Here is a 24,018-nt window from a genome sequence, read left to right as displayed (position 1 = left end):
ATTGCATGGCCCCATATAGATACAGGGAGTTTTGTTCTCATTATCAATGGTCTAGCAATTAACTGTAAATGTTTAATCAATGACTCGGCTAAACCATTTTGTGTATGCACATGAGCAACAGAATGTTCAACAACAATTCCTATAGACATGCAATAGTTATTAAATGCTTGAGATGTAAATTCACCAGCATTATCAAGTCTCACCCTTTTAATGGTGTAATCAGGAAAATGAGCTCTCAATTTAATAATTTGGGCAAGAAATTTTGCAAATGCCACATTACGGCTTGATAACAGACAAACATGAGACCATCTGCTAGATGCGTCTATTAGAACCATGAAATATCTAAATGGTCCACATGGTGGATGAATTGGTCCACATATATCACCTTGAATTCTTTCAAGAAACATTGGTGATTCTTTCTCAACCTTAAGTGGTGAGGGTCTAGTTATCAATTTTCCAAGAGAGCAAGATGTACATGGAACCATTGTATCATGATGGATTTTTCTATCCTTTAGTGGATGTCCATGAGTACATTCAATAATCCTTTTCATCATTGTTGATCCTGGATGGCCTAATCTGTTATGCCATAAACTGAATACACCAGGATCAATATATTTTTCGTTAACTACCATATGTATTTCTGGTACATTTATATGTGTATAATGTAATCCAGAACTAAGTCTTGGCAGTTTTTCAACCACATGACTCTTGTCAGTGATACTTAAATATTTCTCATTTTTTGTTGTCACTGACTGATAATCATACCCGTTAAGGTATATGTCGGAGAAACTCAATAAATTTCTGCTTGACTTGGGAGAAAATAAGGCATCATTTATTAAAAATTTTGTACCATTTGGTAGTATGAAATTTGCCTTTCCTATCCCTTTTATCAAGTTAGCAGGTCCTGATATTGTATGTATAGTTCCTTCCGTTGGTTTTAGATCAATAAAATATTTCTCGGATTTAAGTATAGTATGTGTAGTTCCACTGTCTGCTATACAGAGATCTCCACCACTTGATTGATGTTGTATTCCAGCAAAATTCATATTGAACTTCATATATAAGAAATAAATAGTGAGTACATTAATATTACACAATATTTTACATGCAAATAGATAGTACTGAAACATTTAGCAAACATAATGACAAAGACAGACGATATTAAATCGTTTATTTTTCGAAAGACACACAACTTAAACATTCAAGAAATCTTCATATAAATCAGATGGTTTCTCAGTGACTGTTGGATCGACGTTATCCACAAAGTTTACTTCCTTTTCTTTATCTTTCAGCGAATCCTGATACATCTTAACAAGATGTTTAGATGTTCGGCAAGTATTAGCCCAGTGGCCCATTCTACCACATCTGTAGCAAGATTCTTCAGAATTTTTAGAAGAATTTTCTTCAACATCTTGTTTAGTGGGCTTGTTTTGTGGTTGATATTTATATTTTCGTGGATTATTATTTCTTTGACCACCACGGCCACGACCACGTCCTCGCCCATTACCATTACCATAAGGATGGTTTCTACCATAGTTATGGCTTTTGGCATGATGATGGTGTTGGTTATTATAACCACGACCTTGCCCGCGTCCTTGTCCCTGTTTATAATTATTTGCAGTATTTGCTTCAGGGATTGCAAGTGTACCAGTAGGACGGGATTGCTGATTTTTCATTAATAGCTCATCATTTTGCTCTGCAACTAAGAGATATGAATTAAGTTCAGGATATGTTTTGAACTTTAGCATTCTCAAATTTCTTTGCACTGTGATGTTTGCAGCATTCATTGTGGATAAAGTTTTCTCCATCATGTCCGCATCACTTATTTCATGTCCACAGAATTTAAGTTGTGAACATGTATTATACAGAGCTGAGCTATATTCATTTACTTTCTTAAAGTCTTGGAACCTTAATGTTCTCCATTGTTCCATAGCAGCTGGAAGTAAAATTTCTCTTTGATTATTGAATCTGCTTTTGAGACCTTCCCATAAAACATGGGGATCTTCTACAGTCACATAATTATTTTGTAAGCATTCATCAATATGTTGATGAATAAAGCAACATGCCGTTGCTTGTTCTTTTTCAGAACAATTGTTGTTTTCATTTATGGCTTCAAGAATGCCCATTGATTTAAGATGCATTTTTACTTTTATAACCCATGGCATGTAGTTGTTTCCAGTTGATTCTAAAGGAGTAAATTTAAGCTTTTCCAGATTCGACATTTTCTATTAAAACAAACAACATGATAAATTATAGTCACTTTATATTCATTAGTATATAAACATTAAACATAAATTTAATATAACATAAATGATAAGTAGGTGACAGTGTCGACCATATGTAAGTAATCATTAATAAATGTTATATAACATAAATATAAATATTAGTAAACATAAATGATAATTAGGCGACAGTGTCGGCCATATAAATGTTAGATAATAGAAATATAAATGTTAGTAACATAAATGATAATTAGGCGACAGTGTCGACCATATAAATGTTAGATAATTGAAATATAAATGTTAGTAACATAAATGATAATTAGGCGACAGTGTCGGCCATATAAATGTTAGATAATTGAAATATAAATGTTAGTAACATAAATGATAATTAGACGACAGTGTCGATCATATATTATTCAGGTGGTATAACCGACCATATATCATTTAGGTGGCAGAGCCAACCATAATTAGTATTAAGATTATCGTGCTGATAACGTGTTATAATTCAGTAGGCTTATAACTACCTTTAGTGGTTTGATTCTTGATGTTATAATTCAGTAGGCTTATAACTACCTTTAGTGATTTGATTCTTGATTAAGAATACTAATAATGAAGTGTAAGAATAAAGATGATAATGGAGAGAAAGAAAGAAACACTTTGTAAGTGTGAGAAAATGGTGCCAGTTTAATGCTTGCATTCATGGCTATTTATAGCAAAAATATCACAAGTTTAGGTAATACAATAATATTACTTTTGTGTATCAATAATTGACTATCCATTTATATATATATATTTATATATTATAACACTTCTCTCATATTCTCTCTATATACTTATTAGTCTACAGTCAAGAACCAGACCACTAAAGATAGTTATAAGCCTACTGAATTATAACATTAACAAGTTTAATTACCAACGACAGACATTTCCTTTTGTTTATGATAGTATTTAATTTATTTATTTATTTATTTATTTATTTTTTTTTTTTTGTACTAAGCCCCTGCTAAACCCTTGACCAACAAAACACAAGTTTGAGGATAATGAACACATCCTTCTACTTACATATATTCGAGAACGCAATCAAATCAAAGTCACTAATTAACGCCAAAACAATCCATCAGCATTTTCTCAAGAACAATCTCAATTACACTCCAATTATTCTGGACAAACTCACTCGTGTATACATTTCATTTAACCAACTAAATCATGCCCACAAGGTGTTCGATGAAATTCCTCACCCAGAAAGAAAAAACAATATCTTGTTATGGAATCAGTTAATCAGAGCTTATGCTTGGGAAGGACCCTTTGATCATGCCATCAACTTGTACGTTGAAATGTTGCAGTCTGGTGTCACACCTAATAAATATACTTACCCATTTGCTTTAAAAGCTTGTTCTGCAGTTAGGGATGTTGAACTTGGTAAACGAATACATGATCATGTGAAAAGTGAGTGTCTTGATGATGATGTTTATGTTTGTACTGCGTTGGTTGATTTCTATGCGAAATGTGGGTTGTTAGATGAAGCAAAAAAGGTTTTTGATACGATGTCTGATAGAGACGTTGTAGCGTGGAATGCAATGATTGCAGGATGTTCGCTTCATGGAATGTATCATGAAACTATGGCGTTTGTCAAGGCAATGCATGAGGTGGGATTGAGCCCTAATTCGTCGACTGTTGTGTCGATTTTACCAGCTATTGGAGAAGCGAGTCGATTAACGCAAGGAAAAGCGGTACATGGATTTTGTGTAAGGAGGAAATATGATCATGATGTTGCTGTTGGAACCGGGTTACTTGATATGTATGCAAAATGTCAAGGCTTGGATTACTCTAGGAGGGTTTTTGATATGATTAATGTGAAAAATGAGGTAACTTGGAGTGCGATGATGTCAGCATGTGTTGATTGTGATTCAACCACGGAGGCACTTGACCTATTTGACCATATTGTAAGAATTGGTCTAAATATATCTCCTGTTATACTTGCAACTGTAATTCGTGCTTGTGCTAGTCTTACAGATGTTAAAAGAGGAAGGTGGATTCATGGTTATTCAATCAAATTAGGGTTCGTTTCTCATTTAATAATCGGTAACACACTTGTTTCGTTTTATGCCAAGTGTGGGATTATAGAGGATGCAATGAGGTTTTTTAGTGAAATGGAGTTAAAAGACACTGTATCTTTCAATTCGATCATATCTGGTTGTGTGCAAAATGGTGATGCGCGTGTTGCGTTTAATATGTTCTACAGAATGAGATCATTCAATATTGAAACGGACATGGAAACCATGATCGGTTTCTTTCCTGCATGTTCACATTTGGCAGCTTTACAACATGGAGCATCTGGCCATAGCTATTCAATTATGCAAGGATTTACGAAATCAACTAAAGTTTGTAATGCCATTATTGACATGTATTCGAAGTGTGGAAAAATAGAAATTGCAAGAACAGTTTTTGATAGAATGAATAAAAGGGATTTAGTTTCATGGAATGTTATGATTTTGGGTTACGGTATACATGGTTTAGGGTTAGAGGCAATATCATTGTTTAAACGTATGCAAATGGATGGTTTTAATCCAGATGATGTCACTTTTATATGTTTATTATCTGCTTGCAGCCATTCAAGACTCGTTGCAGAAGGTAAACATTGGTTTAATGCCATGACAGAAGTTTTTCTGATAGTACCAAGAACAGAACACTATTTGTGTATGGTTGATCTTTTGGGTCGGGCCGGGCTTTTGCAGGAGGCTTATGAGTTAGTTCTTAGAATGCCATTTAAGCCCGATGTTCGTATTTGGAGTGCATTGCTTGGTGCTTGTAGGATACATAAGCATGTCAAGTTAGGTGAAGAAGTTTCCAGAAATATTGAGATTCTTGGACCCGAAAGTACAGGAAACTTTGTTCTTTTATCTAATATCTATTGTACAGCAAAAAGATGGGATGATGCAGCTCGTACCCGAGTCTTGCAGAGGGAAAAAGGGTTCGCGAAAAGCCCGGGATGCAGTTGGGTTGAAATAAACGGAGTTGTGCATACATTCGCTGGCGGAGATAGGTCCCACCCGCAATGGTTAATAATTAACAGACGGTTGGACGAACTGTTAGTTGAAATGAAGCTATTGGGATACGATAAAGATGACAATTATGTCCTTCATGATGTTGAAGATGAGGAAAAGGAGCATATTCTTCTTTATCATAGTGAGAAATTGGCTGTTGCTTTGAGTGATGTTAGTTTGAGCCCGGGTAAGCCTATATTAGTGACCAAAAATTTACGGGTATGTGTTGATTGCCATACGGCGTTAAAGTATATGAGTAAAATTATGAAGAGGGTAATAACCATTAGGGATACAATCCGTTTTCATCATTTTAAAGATGGAAATTGTAACTGTGGAGATTTCTGGTAAGGATATGAATATATCTGCTTAGGGATGAATTATAAAAAATGGAAGTATGCAGCTAGCAGGTGAGTTTTCCAGTAATCTATTTATTTGAATCGTGTTATAAAAAAAAAACTTAGCAATAAGTACATCTTTGGATTAATTGGATGGAAAATTTACATTTTGGTCAACAATCTGAGGTTCTTATGCAGATCACAACTTGGAAAAAGAACCACTCGTCAGGGAGCTTCGGAACCAGGTTAATACTACTTGTGTCGTGTATAAGTCTTCGTCGAAACTTAAACTTTCTAAATCAGACGTGGCATGCTTGACTCGTTTTACTAATGACTGGGTAAGTTTGCAAATTTTTTCTATCTTCCATTTGGTTAAATGGTTAAACTTTTATGGGTCTAATGGGTCGAAAGTCGTCAAAAGTGCATAACGCACAAAAACTTGTAAATCATGTTCTTTTTAAATTTAGATTGTTACTAAATTTATGAGTCTTGAAATCACATTTGACACGCTAATTTATAATAAAGTAACTTGCTTTTGGACAAAGTTCTTCATGTGAACCCGATCCGACCTGACCTGCTTTGAACCAAGCCTCCATTTCTACTTAAAGGCTTATGATCCTAAATTTTTTTTTCCTTTTTTTTGGATACAGTGTCAAATAATGCTTGCTACAGAACTAGCTGCTCTTCAAGAGAAACTCAATGATCATGAAAAGCAAAAACAATAATATCTTCAGATATTCTTCTTCTGCACCCTTGCTTCATCGTCTGCAAGGTAAATTTATACTTTTTCAAGATTATTCACTTGTCTGTTCTACTTCAAATTAAATTATCTTTTTCCCGCTACTTTTTTCTGTCTGAAAAGCCACAACTTTTTTTTTTTTTGACCTGTTTGCCCATTAACGAGCAATGGTGGATCATTGTTTTAGGTAGATATTGCAAGATGGGCATGGCAGGAAGGTTGGGCAATGGTTCAAAACCTCTATTTTTGGGGATTGAGATTCTCTACAGTTGGAGATAACATGACATGTCATGTTATATTAATAATATCCGTCAGATTTAATATACGGCCCAGATTGAAAATTTTCTTACCCTTTTTGATTCCCCCCTTTTTAATGTAACTTCCAATTTCTATATCTTTTTTCTCTCTCCTTACTTGTAACACTCCGAAAAACTGGATAAAAGGAAGTACTTCCATAATATGTATGAACAATATTCTCTACAAATTAAAATTCATATTACCACCAAATTAGAGTAACATCCTCACAACAAATAATAAAGATTCATTCATAATAAAAAAGCCAATTAGTCTTAAATTTCGAGTCTGACTTCATGAGATAACAATGACTTGATCTCCAAAAATCAGTTCATATGTGAAGTTATATTTGAATCCTGATTCCCATTTCGAGTGTCCTACAAAAAACCACATATGCTTCAAAATTACTCCGTATATGAACTAAAGGGTAAAAGGTTAACTTTCTTATTATTACAAAGTATGTAGTATAACTTATTAAGTTACCACATTATTAAGCAAGGTCCTTGTATCCTGAGATAATTGAAAAGAGTGATTGAGATTATAGGCCTGTTCAAAAATAAGTCAAGTCAGTATATAATAATATAATCCACATCTACATGCTACTCAATACACAGTACACACACACATATATATACTTACAATTATAATATATATACCTGAGCATCACAAAGAAATCCCTTGAACTTCTCGAATACCTTGTCCGCAACTGAGTCAATATCATTTTTTTTCTTCTTTGGAAGTTTTTCTACCCAACTTTTTGGTCTTCTCCTTCCTTTTTGACCTGCTGTTTTTTTAATCCCTTTCACATTTGAAGGTGATTCATCATTCTCTTTTTTATCCTTACTTTTAGATGACGATCCATCAACTCCGCTATTCTCAACAGTAACTTTATTAAGGTTAACACACATGCTTTCAACTTGTTTACATAATTCATTCGAAGCTCTTCCTAGAAAATCATAGGTCTCCTCATATTGAGATGCTTTTGATGCAAGTTTAACTAATATTGAGCACAAATATCTATACCTTTGTGTTGCACTCAAGTTTGCATCTGCATGCACCTCCTTTCCATTAACATCTTGAACACTTTCATTCTTGGCTTCTCTTGACCATCTTTTTAAGATGTATTTCTCTGGAAGTATTTTTATATCCATGACATTAAGAACTTTCAAACTGTGAGAGCAAAGGTATCCAAAAGTTTCGAATTTTTTGCAACTACAACAGATGGTATTTTCTGAAGGATTGATTGTGACAATGTACTCTCCATATTGATTGAACATGCCGATTACATATGTATACACATTACACGTCTCATTGTGATGCTTTATTGAAGCTGACAATGACCAATCAAACTCCTCTTCAAATAATTCAAAAACGGATGGAGTATAAACCCGGGCAACTTGTTGTAACAATGGCGATTTAGGCATCCTCACCCTCGGTAACTTTTGCCTAGAATCGAACTCGGCTTTCAACTCATTATAACGCTTATCTTCTACCACCCTCACAAAATTCTTAAAGAAATCAAGAATATTCAGTTCACAATTCAAGTAGTCCTTTAAATCACCATTCAAACTTTCACTAAGTTGTGTGCTTCGCATTCCTAATGTGAACACATCATTCATATAACATTTAGCCCATTTTTCTTTCTTTTCATAAATACCTTTCAACCATGTATTCTCTTTGACATTGTAATAATCAATTATTGTTTCCCATTTTTTCTCAAATTTTTGTTGATCATCATATTGATACATACATTTTTTAAAATCCTTAAGAAGCCTACGATCATCCTTCACAATATTGCCCACATGCTTTATAGCATTTTGCATAATGTGCCAAGTACATAACCCATGATGTACATTTGGCATAATATTAACTAGGGCACTTGCCATTGCTTGATCTTGATCAGTAAAAATCGTAATTGGTTTTTTGTTGTTATGTGCTTCTAAGAATGTCCTAAACAACCACTCAAAAGATTCAATAGTTTCATCATATAGAAGTGAACCCCCAAACACAGTTATTCCCTTATGATGATTAAAACCAATAAATACACCTAAAGGTCGATACTGGTTGTTAGTTTTATAAGTAGTATCAAAAGTAACTACATCACCAAAATAACTATAATCCATAATCATTCTTGCATCAGCCCAAAATATATTTGTTATTTGTTCCTCACTATCTAATTGGGTTGCATAAAAAAAGGATGGATTTTCTAGTGATTGTTGTTGAAAGTACCTCAATAAAGTTCCAGCTTCACCATATTTTAATTCTCGTTGTCGCTTTCTTCCAATGTAATTCTTCTTATCTATATAAGTGTAGCCAACACTAGATTTTCCTCCGCCACGTCGACTCATTAGCTCATAAGATGCTTTGGTCTTAATCCCGGAATCATTCACTAAATCAATCTCCATTGCTTGAACTTGAGATATCTTTCTTTGTGATGACATCATGTGCACGGTTTCGGGAGTATGAAGCATATGATTATGCTCACGTACAAAATCAGTTATCTTATATTTTTGTGTATCCTTATTGAATATAATACCCATTCGCGATCCACAGTTTGTCCTAGTCTCGGCTCGTGGACATTTAGTCTGATGATCTCTTTTATCCGTTTTCCGAAAGCCTTGTTTGTTACATACAAATCTCGCGGAAGTTATACGCTGGTCATTTTTGTTCTTATTACTCCATTCTTTACGAACGTCAAAACCAATTCGTGCACCATAATTAACCCAAAACTGCCATGCATCCTCAACAGTTTCAAATTTCATGCCCATTTGAGGCTCATAGGTCTTAACCGTAGAAAAAAGGTGGGGAAATTTGTCAATCTTAACCGTACATTAGATCTGACGGATACTATTAATATAACATGATATGTCATGTTATCTCTAACTGTAGAGAATCCGGATCCTTTTTTGGTGGCGGATCAAAACGTAAGAGGTCTAGTTAATTTGACCCAAAACACATTAAATGGATAAACGTTTAATGTGATTATAATGGTGAAGTTTATGTGCAGAGTCGATGCATACAACAGAAGAGGAATCAGAAGCTCTTCACCAACAGCTTCTCAATAGAGAGATTTATCTCACAAAATTTGTGCACAACTACAAGACGCTATGGAATGTCTTTGGTCGGTTAAAGTAGTTTGCGCTTTCTTGATTTTATGTATATATTTCATTGTTGCTTGTACCTTGAGCTTTGAAAATCTTAACTACCACATAAACTTTGCAAGAAGTGTGATAACTAGAACAATGTTGGTTAAGATTCTCCGATGTATATATTTCTTTCAGATCATATTAGTTACTATGTTTGACTTTAATAGTCAACCTTTTTTTTTTTTTTTGGGTATGCGCATTACACCGACTATATGATGAAACAAATTGAGAAAAGAATTACGAAAATATCAAGAGTGAGAGTCAACTTGGCTTGGTCACTCTTAAGAACCTGCAATTGGTCAAGAACAAAAGCTAACCTGGGCTGAGGCAAGTTGAGGAGACTCGTTTGACTAAATGAACGAACTTTAACCATAATTTGGTTCTAGCTTGACAGTTTTATGAGTCTAAACGAGACAAAATACAGAGCATACAATAGCTTACGTTAAATAATGATATATGAGCCAAGCGAACCAGTCAATGTGTACAACTTATATAATTCATACTGGAGGGAGGAAAATGGGCCGCTTTAGACAGGCCGGGTAACGGTCAAAACAAGAACCACTTTAGTATGGGTGGGTTGACCTCGAAAATATTTTTTTTGAAAGGCCAAAGTCGGCATCGAATACTGTCATTTGCCACGCACGCACGCACTTTCGGGAGGAAACCCGAATCGCATTGCAGGAACCTGATCCTTAAACCATCCTGAGGGGTAGGCGGACCGGGTTTGAATCCTGAATGGATCCGGGAGAAAACCCCCCCTGAGGTCAATAGGATGGGCCGATCGAGGCCCGAACCCATGACCTAACCCTCGCCCCAACACACAAGGTGTTGGGGATACCGTTGAAGCAAAGCTTCGTTGACCTGGAAAATATTATGTAGCGGTGCGATTTTCATATAAGTTTTTGCATAAAGTGTTTAAGAGGTTTATGCATCAGCCATTTGCCAGTTCTCTCTAGCAGACTTTGGATCTGTTCAACACATTCGATGTATTTCTTTTTGAGCTAATTTATCCGTTTTTGGTAATACATGAACAAAATGGCCAATATTAACCGCTATGAGTTGAATGCTTTCTCCGCCAACACGACTCACTGATTTCCACCATGATACAGTGGTGGATGTGGTGGTTGCTACCTCTTCCCGGTAGGAGAGACACTGCAGGTGTAGGTATTGCTATTTTCGCGGACATATTATTTTTGATGGCCGAGCAAAACTGACATTAGAAGTAGTACGTAATAGTAACAGTGTGGTCTTAGAATTCGATGATGTTAGTAATCCTGCTGAGCTGCATACATCAGAGTATGGGGTCGGATTACTCACCCTCCCAGTATCCCGAACATGGAATAATCTTATTGAAGAATTCTGTGCCCTTAGGATCTAAAGGGGAATATGGTGGGCATGTTCACACTTTTTTTCGGGTCGACTTGGGTTATCGTTCCTTTGAATCGGATTTACTATAAGTATTAAGCGGAAAAAGGGAAGGGTAAAATGGACCGAATGTGTTAAACTAAACGTTCAACTGTTCAAGTCGCCCAAAGTATGTTTTTAATGCATTTAACCATCTGAGTGTTTTTTTTTTCTTCCAGAAATTTGGATCATTAATGTTGTAGTAATGTAGGCTGTAAAAAAAAAAAAAAAAAAAAAAAAAAAAAAAAAAAAAAAAAAAAAAAACATAGTCAATGTGTTAATTCTTTATAAGAACCCATTTTGACCCAATACCCGTTGCCCATTTTGTCACCCCCAAGGGAAAATGATGCAATTCTTGTAAGACATGACCCTTTTTCAACCAACAAAGTGAACAAACAGGTTAGTGGACTCTTTGAATACGTTTTCACTGCAGATCTTGTTCTTAAAGATAAGATATATGTTTACAATTTGTCTAAGAAACGAATTGGATTGACTGATTATGATTGTAAGCATGGTCATTCTTTGTTTTTCTCTATGGTTGGAAACCAAATAAATAAATAGATAAATGAATAAATAAATAATCTAAAGGTTTTTAGTTTTCCACAATCTTACTTGCTTTATAATTGCAAATTGACCATCATTCTTTTAGAAATTCAGAACACTAAGGTCACATTTGATTCGAGGATTTGAGATCCTGAAATTTCAAATCTGGTTCCAGGATTTGAGATCCTGGAATTTGAAATCACGAAGGATTTATCTTGATGGATTTAAAATCCTAGGATTTAAAAACCTATTTTTGGTTGGAGGATTTGAAATCACATGATATGCAATCCAATCAAACGAAGCTTTGATCAATATTAGTATTACGTTTACGTTTTACAATTGCTTTTTATTTTTTTATGTTTATGCGAAATGAAAAATTTAAACGCAAATCTAAATAGTGATACGCGAAACCCAAAACTGAAGCACGAAACTAAAAACTGAAACACGAAATGTGTGACTAGAAATTGAAATGAAAATGTGAAAGCTGAAACTCAATATTGAAAAATTAAAACATGAAATGTGATACTGAACACTGAAATACGAGTTTTAAAGTTGAAACCCGAAACTGAATTCTGAAAAGTGAAACTTAAAACTGAAACGCAAAAATAAAAAACGAAAACTGAAATGCAAAACTGAAATACAATACAGAAAACTGAAACATAGGATTTAGAAATCCTTCACCAGCAAAAAGGATTTTGAAATCCTTAATCTATGAGATTTCATGAGATTTGAAATGCAAATCCCTCCAACCAACCCTCCAAGTCTCACGAAATCTCATGAACCAAACGTCCCCTAAGGTTTGCAAAGATTGAACGATATTAACAAGTTATGAAAATGTACGCTAATTGGCTCTATAAATCGAGTCAACGGCAAGTGTCAATTTATTGGGGACTCGACTGCCGTTTAGAGCCTAAATTGAAGTTCAGACATGTTTAAAACCCATAGAAATTTAATTCTAAAATTTTCATGGCTTCTCACACTTTTTTTTAACCTACTTATTGACTTCTTTTTATTCTAGGATAAGAGAAGTATTGTTTACATCTTTTTTCTCTCATACCCCATATATGTGGGATTGAGTCCTGAAAAATGTAAGCTAAAAAAGGTAGATGGTTCTTTGCACTTTTTGTTTGTTTTTGCAAGTTATAGTATTATTTTGTATGGAATATTTGTTATAAAGTGGTGATCTTTTTACGATGCAAATTCTATAAAATAAAAAACAATCTACAAAAACTTTGGCCCCTTTTGATTGTAAGAATGTTATTGAAATGAATGAAATGTGTTAAAAGAATTGAAATTTGAAAAAATTAGAATTGATAAATTTCATGAAATAAGAAAAAATGTGTTTTTATTCACATGGAATATAATTGAATTTCATTCTATAAATAACAAAAAGGTTACACAAAAAACTTTACGTTTACAATTTTCGTTTTCATTTTCATAGTTGTGTTACGGTTTTCAATTTTCACTTTTCATATTCGCAAATCGAAAATGCGAATAGAAAATGCAAAGTGAAAATGCGAGCCGAAAACGCGCACTGAAAATACGCGCCTAAAACGCGACTAGAAAATGCGCCTCGATTTCAAGTTCAAATCCGCTCAGTTTCCGGTCAAACATCTAGTTAGTTTTGATTGTTGTGGTGGTCGAAGTTAGATTGCTGTTGTGACCAGAGGCGTACTTTATTGATTAACATATGTGTGTGGCTGTAATAAAATTTACAACATAGAACCAACGAAGCATTGCTTCAATGGTACCGCGGTTACACTTGTGTACTCGCAGGGCTAGAGGTCTCGGGTTCGAGCCTCGTCACCCGCTCTAGGAATTGAAATATATTCCTTGAAGGTGGCCCAAAGGGAAGGTTTTACCGATCCGCTCCGGGACTAAGATCCGGCCCGCCTGCCCCTCGGGATGGTTAAAGGGTCGGATCCTCAGAGTGTGGTTCGGGTTTCCTGCCCGAAAGCGCGCGTGTGTGTGTGTGCAAATGATGACTAGGCTTCGGTCCGGACTGATGCAAGCTTGCCTTTCAAAAAAAAAAAAAAAAAAAAAAATTTACAACATAGATGGTTAAAAAATTCAACCTAAAAGGTTGTTTATTTAACATTACCCGTTCATAAAATAAAAATTTGTGCCATAGACTCACGGACTACCATGTAATTTTCTTATACATAAGAATAATGAGGACGAGTTGTGAGCAATGCCCTAACAAGACTTGACAACCCACTGGTTATCAACCCACAAGACAACAAACAAATATACGTGATAAACACGATGAATGAATAGCAAAAACGTAAAAAATGAGAATATAACATCGCTATATGTAATCAAACTTTATACTTTAATCCACGATCAAATCAAAGAGTATTCTTATTTTTGTAGGTATACATTACGGTTACATATGGGGTGTATATAGTGCAAAACGATAACGAATTTGAAGCGAATTCGAACTCCTAATTCCATGTTCGTGGTCGCGAGATCCAACACCAGCAGTATCCTTCCTTTTTTGTTTAACTCGATTCTCACTCAACAATCTCTCACTCAAAGAGACGTTAAACAACACCCATCTTTAACCCGAATCCATCCCACAGCAACAACCCGACCAGCTAATTACACCTCCTTTTAATACTGTCAGATGAGACACCCGAATCACGCCACAATTCACTCGGTAACCCACAAGCAAGTAAAGTCTTTCGACGCCAAAAAGTACCGCTAAGCTATAATTCGATCTTAAATTACTAGCTTTGAACCAAGAACCTCTTTGGATACAGCACCTACTCCTTACTTTATGAGATAACGGGTCGTTCGAGCCCAACCCAATCGCCCACATTGCCCAAGCAATCCATCCGTACAAAATATCATTCACCCGATTCAACTTTCCAACAAAGAATAAACACTCCGGTACAACAAGAAAGTGAACATTACCGATTAAAACCTTGCACGAGAACACGTTCGCACACTTAATCATCCATCTTACCGCCTTTACTTTCTCTGATGGAACACCGACCACATATGTAGCCACGAATTTTGAAAAACCAGATTTTTCACCCCTAGCCAACTCACATTATACGAATGCATCATTAAGCATGACTCTTAGAAAAAGCTTGTTCATCTTCCTCGGTCGATCGCAACAAAGTTGTCTTTGGAGAAGATCTACCTGAAGTAACGAAGACTCTAATGTACCTAATTTGACCCGAATCTCAAAAATACCGGAAAACATTAGCTCACTAGGATTTTTAGCACATACAAATCCACCTAGTCATTCATCGGAAGGAACGTCAACCATATACATGGTTCCCATCTTGTACCCACGAGCAATCACACAACCTCCTTTAAGCAGTATCCACCTTTGATCACCAAATAGAACATGACACCTATCATCATCCAATTGCCCAATTAAGATTAACCTTCTCGTGAGCTTGGGGATGAACCTCACGTTCCTCAAGATCCAAGTGTCTAACCACGATATCACCAATACTCGCAACATCAAGAGTATTTCCATTCACAACTCGAACCCTACCGGTATAGCCCTTAAGATTCACCTTCTCGTTCATGTACGGGGTAGCATGGTACGAGGTACCCGAATCTAAAACCCAAGATTCGTCAAGAACCTCCTATTGGCACATCAACACATCCTTGATCACCGCAGTCACTGCGCTCTCACCCGACTTAAGACTCGGGCACTTTGACTTATAGTGACCAACTTGTTGACAATTCCAACACACAACGTTCTTACTCCTTGATAGATTTCTTGATCTAGCTCTTCCCCGAATAACACTTAGAACCGAACCCGAACTACCACTTGAATCTTTTCTTCGAATACCTTCACTAAGAATCAAATCACAGATTCCTTCAAAAGTGATGTTAGTAGTTCCGGATGAGTCACTAACCGCCGTCACAGTATTGAGTCAACTATCAGGTAACGAAGATAGCAAAAAAAAAAAAAAAACGCCTCAAGCTCATCATCGAATTTAATATTAATTGATTTCAACTGAGTTAAAATCAAATTAAACTTGTTAACATGATCAGCCGCTGAGGAACCCTCCATCATCCTAGCATTTACCAATTGCTAAATCAAGAAAACTTTGTTCAAAACGGACGACTTTCCATACATGTTGAATAACGCCGCAATCAATCCCGAAGTTGTGGTTTCACCAATAATGTTGTAAGCAACATTATTGGCCAGAGAAAGTCGAACAACCCCCAGGGCTCCAACAAGTCCCACTCGCCTCGCCTCCTCTCTTCCTGTTAACACCCGTTAAGGATTGGTAAATCTTCTTATGATAGAGTAGGTCTACAATTTGTATATTGCAAAATCTAAAAGTTGGTTCCATCAAACCGATCAATCTTCACATTACTCTTATCCACCATTGTTCTCGAAAACACGGAGCCTAAGCTCTGATACCATTTGTTAGGAATGATTAGTGAGCCATAACAAGACTTGACAACCCCCTATTTATCCACCCACAAGACAACAAACATATATATGTGATGAACACAAAGAATGAGTAGCAAAAATGTAAAAACATGATAATATAATGTGGTTATATGTAATCCAAACTGGATTACTTAATCCCAACCAAACCAAAGAGTATTATTATTAATTTCTGTAGGTATATATTACATATTACATATGGGATATATATATATATATATATATATATATATATATATATATATATATATATATATGTATATATATGTATATATGTATATATATATGTATATATGTATATATGTATATATATATATATGTATATATGTATATATATATATATATATATATATATATATATATATATATATATATATATATATATATATATATATATAGCGTAAAACGATAACGAATTTGAATCAAACTCGAACTCCTAATCCAAATCCAACTCTGGTTGACAGCAACCTCGCGGTCACAATCGAAATCTCGCCGTGGCGAGATCATGCTTTCCAGCACCCGTTCGATTTTTTGAAATCTCGCAGGCACCATACCCATGGTCGCGGTCGCGAGATCCAATACCAACAACATCCTTCATTTTTTGTTTAACTCGATTCACATGCAACATTTCTCAGGGATGACTTTTGATTTCTCCCATTGATTATCGGTTAGTTTACGGTTTACTCGATGTAATTGGTTCGGTTTATCTAGATTTATAACATAAGGAGCAAAATTTAAAACGAACCAAAATTTGAATTAATGTATCAAAAATAAACCGCAATCTGAATTCATATTCGATTTGGTTCATTTAAAAAAACGAAATAAAATCTATCAAAAACACCCGTATATATTAAAAGCTATAAGCTATGTACAATTATATACTATAATACAAACTACATAAATGTAATCATCAATAATTGCTGAGTTCACATAAAAATAGTATTTTTTTTTTTTTGAAAAGCAAACTTTTATTACTCAACGGGAAATTATACACAATACATACATCGCACAATCCATACATCGCACTATATACAAGAGGATGCTAAGATAGTATCCTACCCTAAATTATCACACATGTTTCCAAGAGGACATGTTCACACTATGAATTTTTTTGGATTAGTTAGCCACGAATGCCAATCAATCTCTAAAGTTTTACACCTTTTTGAGATCCACTCGAATGACTTGACTTGAATTTCATTTAAGGCCACCGGTGGATTCCAACTCGATTTCTTGAAGATTTTCTTGTTTCTATTTTTCCATATAAGATATCCACATGTCCACTCAACCGCTTGCCATACCTTAGCCCCCTCTTCAGTAAATTGTAAAGATGTTTGACCACAAAAAGCATTACTAAAGTCCAAGGTTACACGAGATACGCCAAACCAATCAAACACTCGATTCCATATCTCAACATTATTTTGACAATGAAAAACCGCATGAGCTACCGTTTCTATGTCGTCGTCACAAAGTGGGCATCGGACGAAATGGAGATCAATTCCCCTTTTGTCAAGTTCTGACAATACAGGGATTCGACCCAACAAATCCCTCCAAATGAAGATACCCACCTTCTTAGGCACAAAGATGTTTCTCAAAGTTGCATTCCCCACCGAAGACGAATTATTAATTTTTGAGCGAATCAATTCCGAAAGACACTTAGTTGTGAAGATTCCATTTGCACCGAAGGTCCAACTCCATCGATCATCGCCCACATTTGTAGTAAACAAAAACCTTGTAGCAGCCACACCAAATCATTTAATTACGCTTTCGTTCTACCCTGTGGAACTCGCCTCCAGTTCCAAGACCCGGTACACACCTCACCATTCCGTATTAGTCGATCCCGAACTGAAACATCTGGTACTTGATCCAATCTAAACAACCTGATGTACCTTTCGCAAAGTGGTTCATCGATCAGCCATGAGTCAAGCCAAAACGACGTGTCCTAGCCATTCCCGATCTCTTTTTTGAAAGCCTTGATGAAACCGATTCCAAGATTATCAAGTTCAAAACCTGTTTTGACAATGATACTCCAAGTAGACGCGTGAGATAAATTAAGTGACCCCCCACCCCTGATTTAAATAACCCCGATGACCCATAAATGCTCTTAATGACTTTAACCCACAAGGAAGTGGTTTCGGTTAAGAACCTCCGCCACCACTTGTCGATTAGAGCCAGATTAAAAGCCTTTAGAGAACCCACATTTAACCCACCCTCCTCAAAGGGACGTATAACATTCTCCCACTTTACCCAAGGAATTTTTGATCCCTCACCCGACCCTCCCCAAAAGAAATTACGTCTTACACTCTCAAGTTGTGAAGCACGGAAGACGGAGCACGGAAGAGCGAAAAGAAATACAATGGAAAACTATTGAGAACCGATTTAATGAGCGTCAACCACCCACCAAAAGACATCGCACGCGCTTTCCAATCTAACAACCTCTTTTCGACTTTCTCCAACACTAGTTCCTAATTAACTGATTTATTCATTTTTGCGCCCACAGGGAGACCAAGATACATGCACGGGAACTTACCCACATTACACCCATAAAATCTAGCCAACTCCTCAACCTCCGTTGCCCCCACACCAACACCGAAGAGATTACTCTTATGGTAGTTAATGTTGAGTTCGGATGCGAGTTCGAAACACTTTAACAGTTTCATAAGATTTTCCATGTTATTCCTACCCCATTTACCAAAGAAAATGGTGTCGTTGGCATATTGGAGATGAGAGATTGGGATATTATCAACACCTACTTCTACTTCCGCGAACAAGTTGGCTCTAACCGCTGCTTTCGTAAGCCAATTTAGTCCCTATGCCACAATAATAAAGAGAAAAGGCGAAAGAGGGTCTCCTTGGCGCACCCCTCTTTCAAGTTTGAATTCATTAGTCGAAGACACATTTACCAAGATTGAGATAGACGCCGATCTTAGACACGAGAGGATCCAATTTCGCCACTTTTCCTCGAAACCCATAATCTTCATCATTTCCAAAAGGAAGTTCCAATTAAGACTATCGAAGGCTTTCTCAAAGTCGACTTTGAAGACAAGAATCGCAAGCTTATTACGTTTCAAATACTCAAGCGTTTCGTTTGCAATCAAAACCCCATCTAAGATGTTTCTCCCTTTTATAAAGGCGCTCTGTTCATGTCCAACAAGCAACGGTGCCACCTTTTTTAGCCGATTCGAGAGGAGTTTAGCCACAACCTTATAAAACTACCGATAAGACTTATCGGGCGGTAGTCGTTAAGGCTTAAAGGATCCTGTTGCTTCGGGATAAGAGTAACAAATTACGCGTTACACCTTGACGAAATCTCACCGGTTTCCCAAAAAAAATTATCGCACTTGTAAGATCTGCCCGAATTAAACTCCAATATTTTTTATAAAACCTCATGTTAAAACTGCCAGGCCCCGGGGCTTTTGAACTAGCGCAACTTCTTACCGCATCCTAAATTTCGGTGTCCGTAAATTCTTCCTCAAGTGCCTTAGAATCTGATACAGACAGACAGCCCAGGCTAGAACTACCTGGCCCATTACTGTTCGACGGAAGATCAGGCGAGTGGGCCTGCTGGCTGCTTCGATTGTGCTGGACAGAATTGCTGTTACCTGCGTTAAGGCCCAAGTTTGAAAACATTTGGCCCACCAGGAAAGGTCTGATGGTGTTATTCTCGCAAAACAGTTTCCTGTGGTGAGTAAATATTGTATTTTTAACCACCGACGGGTCGTCGTTCCAAACCCCATTGATATTTAAACCTCGAATATTACATTTGTTATACTTGCGACGAATAGACGAATGAATTTTTTTTGAATTTTCATCACCTTCTAGTATCCACCTAATGCGCGCTTTTTGCCTTAGCATATTCGATTTAATCTTTTCCTTCTCAATCCACTTCCTTCGACATTCAAGCCAAATAGATCGTTCATTATCGGTGATAGCATTTATCTCGGCTTTGTTTTCCCATTCACTAGCTTCCTTTCTCAAGCTATTAATTTCACTATCGAGAGCACCAAAATTTTTGATACTCCAATTCTTAAGACAAGCTTTAACATTCTTTAATTTATCCCTAAAAATACAATCCTTTCTAAACCCCCAAACCGGCATGGACCAAGCTTCTGCAATTATCTCCCCTGCCTCCTCCTTATCAAACCACACATCGAACACTTTAAAAGGCTTAGGACCGTAGTCAATTACCTTGTCACGTAAGACTAAAGGCACGTGATCTGATAACTTACGATCCAAGGCAATGATAGATAGATCATCCCATAAATTCAAGAACTTATCCGTGACCAGAAATCTATCTAATTTGATGAATTTGGTCCCATCATCACTTATTCTGGTGAATTGTTTCCCACTAATTGGTATCTCAATCAATTTGTTACGTGAGATAAATCTATTAAAGCGATTTGCACGATATTGTACAAATTGAGAATTGAGCCTACCGGATCTATCACGCACCTTATTGAAATCACCGGATAGTGACCATGCTGAGTTAATTTCTCCCAAAAGATTATCCAAAGAATCCAACATAAGCTTTTTCCTTCATCATCGTGTGGACCATATATGTTAACAATTAAAGACTCCTGGCCGTTTGATTTCCATTTTCCTCGAATAGCCAAGAAAAATTCATTCCCCATCACATTGCTTACCTTAAAACATCCCTTATCCCAGATAAGTAATAAACCTCCTGACTTCCCAATCACTTCTTTCTGAATATACCCAAAGTTACCATTACCCCATAAGGATTCAACCCATTGATCACTCACTGTATGACATCTAGTCTCCTGAAAAGTCGCAACAAAAGGTCTCTCGGACAAATAAATCTCCTTAACCCAACCAAATTTACCCTCGACCGCAAACCCACGAACATCTAAGGATAGTATCTTCATATAAACATAAATTAGAACGAAGGAAAACATTACCAGCAAAGTTATTGTTGCTTTGCAGGTGGCCACCCCAAGCTAATTTGCTCACCATATGCCCTAAGCTCTTCGCTACTAAAGGATACCCCTTTATCATCACCGCCCTTCTGCCTTGGCTTATTTTCATTTATCAATTTACGGGGTTTCAATTTCGATTTTCTTCCGTAAGTTTTACAGCAATAAATTGTTGCTTTATCCTTGATTGCACCACATCAAGCCATGCTCTTGAATCACATAATCCTAGAGGAAGCGTTACAATTCCCCATCTTCTGCCAATAACATTCGCTGCAATTGGAAACTTCAACAGACCCTTTCGAAACCCCATTATCTGAATTCACCCTAGTCCCTTTTGATATCCTGGAGTTTAAGCACGAACTGGATTTTCCAGCCCTGCTGCACATATTGGAAGTCGAATTGGGTACAAAGCATGGCCCATTATTATTTAACCTCAAATTTCCAATATTGTTTTGAAAGGAGTTAGACCCATATAGTATGTTGGGCCTGTTAACATTTTCTGCCATAATAACGTTTTCCTTTAGCTGAACCGATGGTGGATTGGGCTCATGTTTCTCTTGCCCAATAATAAATTCTGGCCCAACATTAGTTTTTGGCCCAAATACCTCCTTATTCTTCTCGTTTTCAAAGGTATCTTTTGAAATGCCCCGTCCTAATCCAACTGAACCTCCTTATTCTTCTCGTTTTCAAAGGTATCTTTTGAAATGCCCCGTCCTAATCTAACTGGATGAAGTCATTAACATTTGATCCCAGAGCGATGATCGACTCCAAGTAATGTCCTTAAAATGAGCAAATGCACAGCGAAAGATTTCTTTCATACCTGAGAATAAACATGCTTTCAAGTGTCAACCAAAAGGTTGGTGAGTTCATAGGTTTATCTTAAAACAATAAAATTCATCATTTTGATAGACCACAAGATTTAAATGCTGCATGGTACAAATGGGCCCGAATCCTATACCCACCTGTAATGTACATGCTAAATCTTTTAAATACAGTACATCTTTCTAGTGTACGAAACCATTTTCATAAATCATAGTAACTGTACACATATCTTGTGCACAAAAATAACATACACATAACCTGTGTATAAAATCATTCTCTCGATATATAACATTCACATCAACTGGTGGCAATTATCATGTCCACATAATTCAATGGTGGTAATTATCATGTCCACATAATTCAATGGTGGCAATTATCATGTCTACATAATTCAATAATAATCCGCAGAACTTCTGTCTGCATAATAATTCATTCGAGGAATGTTTTGCTTGTGTCTATCTCGTCAAACATTTATAAAAGCATTTCATTTATTCGCAGTTCAAAATATATTAAAAAAAAACATTTAATAAAGCAGTTGTAAAAACGGCGCATGTATTCTCAGTCCCAAAAATATAAAGAGTAAAAAAGGAGCAAATGAACTCACAATACTGTATTTTGTAGTAAAAATACATATGACGAAACTGAACAATGCAAGGTTGGCCTCGGATTCACGAACCTATATTCAATTATGTATATTAACACATGTAATTGTAATCGAACAAATTCACATATAATTATTAGTGATATAGATTATATGTTTCATATATATATATATATATATATATATATATATATATATATATATATATATATATATTTATATATTTTATTATATAGTATTAAATTGTAACTTATTATAATGTATTCAGATTAATATTTATATTTATATATGTGTTATTATTAATTATAAAATTTTAAGATATATTTATACACTAGGTGTAATTTAGTTAATATTATAGTTAATATAGTATGTAATATACTTTTTATATATAAATTTATTTTGTTTGTAAAATCAATAATCATAATAGTACTAAAATAGGGATAATAATACTAATAATAATAAAAATGATAATTTTTATAAAAAATGATATGATAACAATAATAATGATAATAATAATAATAATGTTTAAAAGTAATAATAAAAGTAATGTTAATACTAATAATAATGATACTTTTAATTTTAATAAAAATATAAGTTTAATAATAATGATAATTCTAATATTAGTCTTAATGATAATACTACTAATTTTTATGATAAGAGTCATTAGGATAATCATAATAAGGATAATATTATTCCTAATAATAATGATAATATTAATAATTAGTAATAATAATAATAACAACAACAATAATAATTATAATAAAAAAATAAATAAAATACTACCTTAAGGGTTTTAAAAGGCTTTCACAAAAAAAATGCCTCAGCCCGGGATCGAACCCACGACCTCTCGGTTAAACACATCATATCTAACCATTCCTCTATCCGCCACTTTATGTTTCAATGTGTCCCGTAAATACATTAACCCATTTCATATACATCATTACCATATCTTATAGATCATCATTCTATCAACTCATCATCATCGATAACTTAATCGTCACTCACCATCTTTATAGTATGTTACCATATATCATCACCATAAACATATCCATAGCCATCATAATCAATATCATGATCGAGAAAAAAAATAAAACAAGTCGTAGCAGCAGATAAGTTTAACAGAAGCAAGCTTGTTCAAAACAGAAAATAATTGGGCTTTTGTTAGGGCCCAACAGAAACAGAAAACTGGAATAGGCTCGCAGGAAAATCAGAAGCCCAATAGAAGAATTCATGGCCTACAATAACAGTCAAAGATATAAAGCAGGGTTTAGCTTGGTTTGCTTCGAATCAGGAAGAGAACAGACGGTTCATCATCATCGTTCCATCATCAACTCGACAATATCTACTGTTTATCTTCATCATCACCTTATTTAAACAGCAACTACAGTGAAAACAGGAAGGTAATGGATGTGATTTTGGGTCACGAAGAAAAAAAATGGTAGTCGTTGCCTGTACACAGGAACAATAAAAAAAAACGCAGCATAGTGGTAGCCATAACTACTATAGTGTGGCCT

At 35.5% G+C, this 24,018-nt stretch overlaps 4 protein-coding genes across 6 annotated transcripts; 1 reads left to right on the top strand and 3 right to left on the bottom strand.

The window, feature by feature from the left end:
• Positions 1-3,236: 3,236 nt before the first annotated feature.
• Positions 3,237-9,909, top strand: LOC139852420 (pentatricopeptide repeat-containing protein At3g16610). 3 transcript variants are annotated; one of them, XM_071841710.1, is made up of 4 exons: positions 3,237-5,673; positions 5,800-5,846; positions 6,252-6,373; positions 9,642-9,909. In XM_071841710.1, exon 1 carries the CDS (start codon positions 3,263-3,265, stop codon positions 5,612-5,614), a length of 2,352 nt encoding a protein of 783 aa, XP_071697811.1. In that variant the 5' UTR covers positions 3,237-3,262; the 3' UTR covers positions 5,615-5,673; positions 5,800-5,846; positions 6,252-6,373; positions 9,642-9,909. The 3 variants fall into 3 exon arrangements, with proteins under 3 accessions (XP_071697811.1, XP_071697810.1, XP_071697812.1); XM_071841709.1 differs by lacking the exon at positions 9,642-9,909 and adding an exon at positions 6,528-6,622; XM_071841711.1 differs by lacking the exon at positions 9,642-9,909 and adding an exon at positions 6,528-6,622 and having other exon boundaries at positions 5,788-5,846.
• Positions 6,961-9,402, bottom strand: LOC139854838 (protein FAR1-RELATED SEQUENCE 5-like). Its single transcript, XM_071844119.1, has 3 exons — positions 7,291-9,402; positions 7,118-7,180; positions 6,961-7,011 (listed from the first exon to the last, which is right to left on the bottom strand). Exons 1-3 carry the CDS (start codon positions 9,400-9,402, stop codon positions 6,961-6,963), a joined length of 2,226 nt encoding a protein of 741 aa, XP_071700220.1.
• A 7,338-nt stretch (positions 9,910-17,247) lies between the features above and the next one.
• On the bottom strand, positions 17,248-17,974 carry LOC139854837 (uncharacterized). Its single transcript, XM_071844118.1, has 2 exons — positions 17,967-17,974; positions 17,248-17,881 (listed from the first exon to the last, which is right to left on the bottom strand). Exons 1-2 carry the CDS (start codon positions 17,972-17,974, stop codon positions 17,248-17,250), a joined length of 642 nt encoding a protein of 213 aa, XP_071700219.1.
• Positions 17,975-18,061: 87 nt separating this feature from the next.
• LOC139854836 (uncharacterized) lies at positions 18,062-21,391 on the bottom strand. The gene is made up of 6 exons (XM_071844117.1): positions 21,242-21,391; positions 20,603-21,027; positions 19,631-20,537; positions 19,054-19,317; positions 18,625-18,960; positions 18,062-18,514 (listed from the first exon to the last, which is right to left on the bottom strand). The coding sequence occupies exons 1-6, from the start codon at positions 21,389-21,391 to the stop codon at positions 18,062-18,064; spliced, it is 2,535 nt and encodes an 844-aa protein (XP_071700218.1).
• Positions 21,392-24,018: the final 2,627 nt, after the last annotated feature.

The sequence above is a fragment of the Rutidosis leptorrhynchoides genome, chromosome 6, assembly GCF_046630445.1.
Source record: "Rutidosis leptorrhynchoides isolate AG116_Rl617_1_P2 chromosome 6, CSIRO_AGI_Rlap_v1, whole genome shotgun sequence".
Lineage (NCBI taxonomy): Eukaryota > Viridiplantae > Streptophyta > Magnoliopsida > Asterales > Asteraceae > Rutidosis > Rutidosis leptorrhynchoides.
Note: the sequence above shows the minus strand (reverse complement) of the source record. Positions and strands in the feature narration are given on the sequence as shown.

Excerpts from the sequence above, each read along its gene's own strand:
- LOC139852420 (XM_071841710.1), top strand. The coding sequence starts at position 3,263 with ATGAACACATCCTTCTACTTACATATATTCGAGAACGCAATCAAATCA.
- LOC139854838 (XM_071844119.1), bottom strand. The coding sequence starts at position 9,402 with ATGGGCATGAAATTTGAAACTGTTGAGGATGCATGGCAGTTTTGGGTT. Across the intron at positions 7,181-7,290 it reads GATTTCTTTGTGATGCTCAG|GCCTATAATCTCAATCACTC; the intron begins GTATATATATTA and ends ATTTTTGAACAG. Across the intron at positions 7,012-7,117 it reads GGACCTTGCTTAATAATGTG|GACACTCGAAATGGGAATCA; the intron begins GTAACTTAATAA and ends GGTTTTTTGTAG.
- LOC139854836 (XM_071844117.1), bottom strand. The coding sequence starts at position 21,391 with ATGGGGTTTCGAAAGGGTCTGTTGAAGTTTCCAATTGCAGCGAATGTT. Across the intron at positions 19,318-19,630 it reads TGTCTGTATCAGATTCTAAG|GTGGCACCGTTGCTTGTTGG; the intron begins GCACTTGAGGAA and ends CGGCTAAAAAAG. Across the intron at positions 18,515-18,624 it reads GCGCAAAAATGAATAAATCA|TTTTCCATTGTATTTCTTTT; the intron begins GTTAATTAGGAA and ends GGTTCTCAATAG.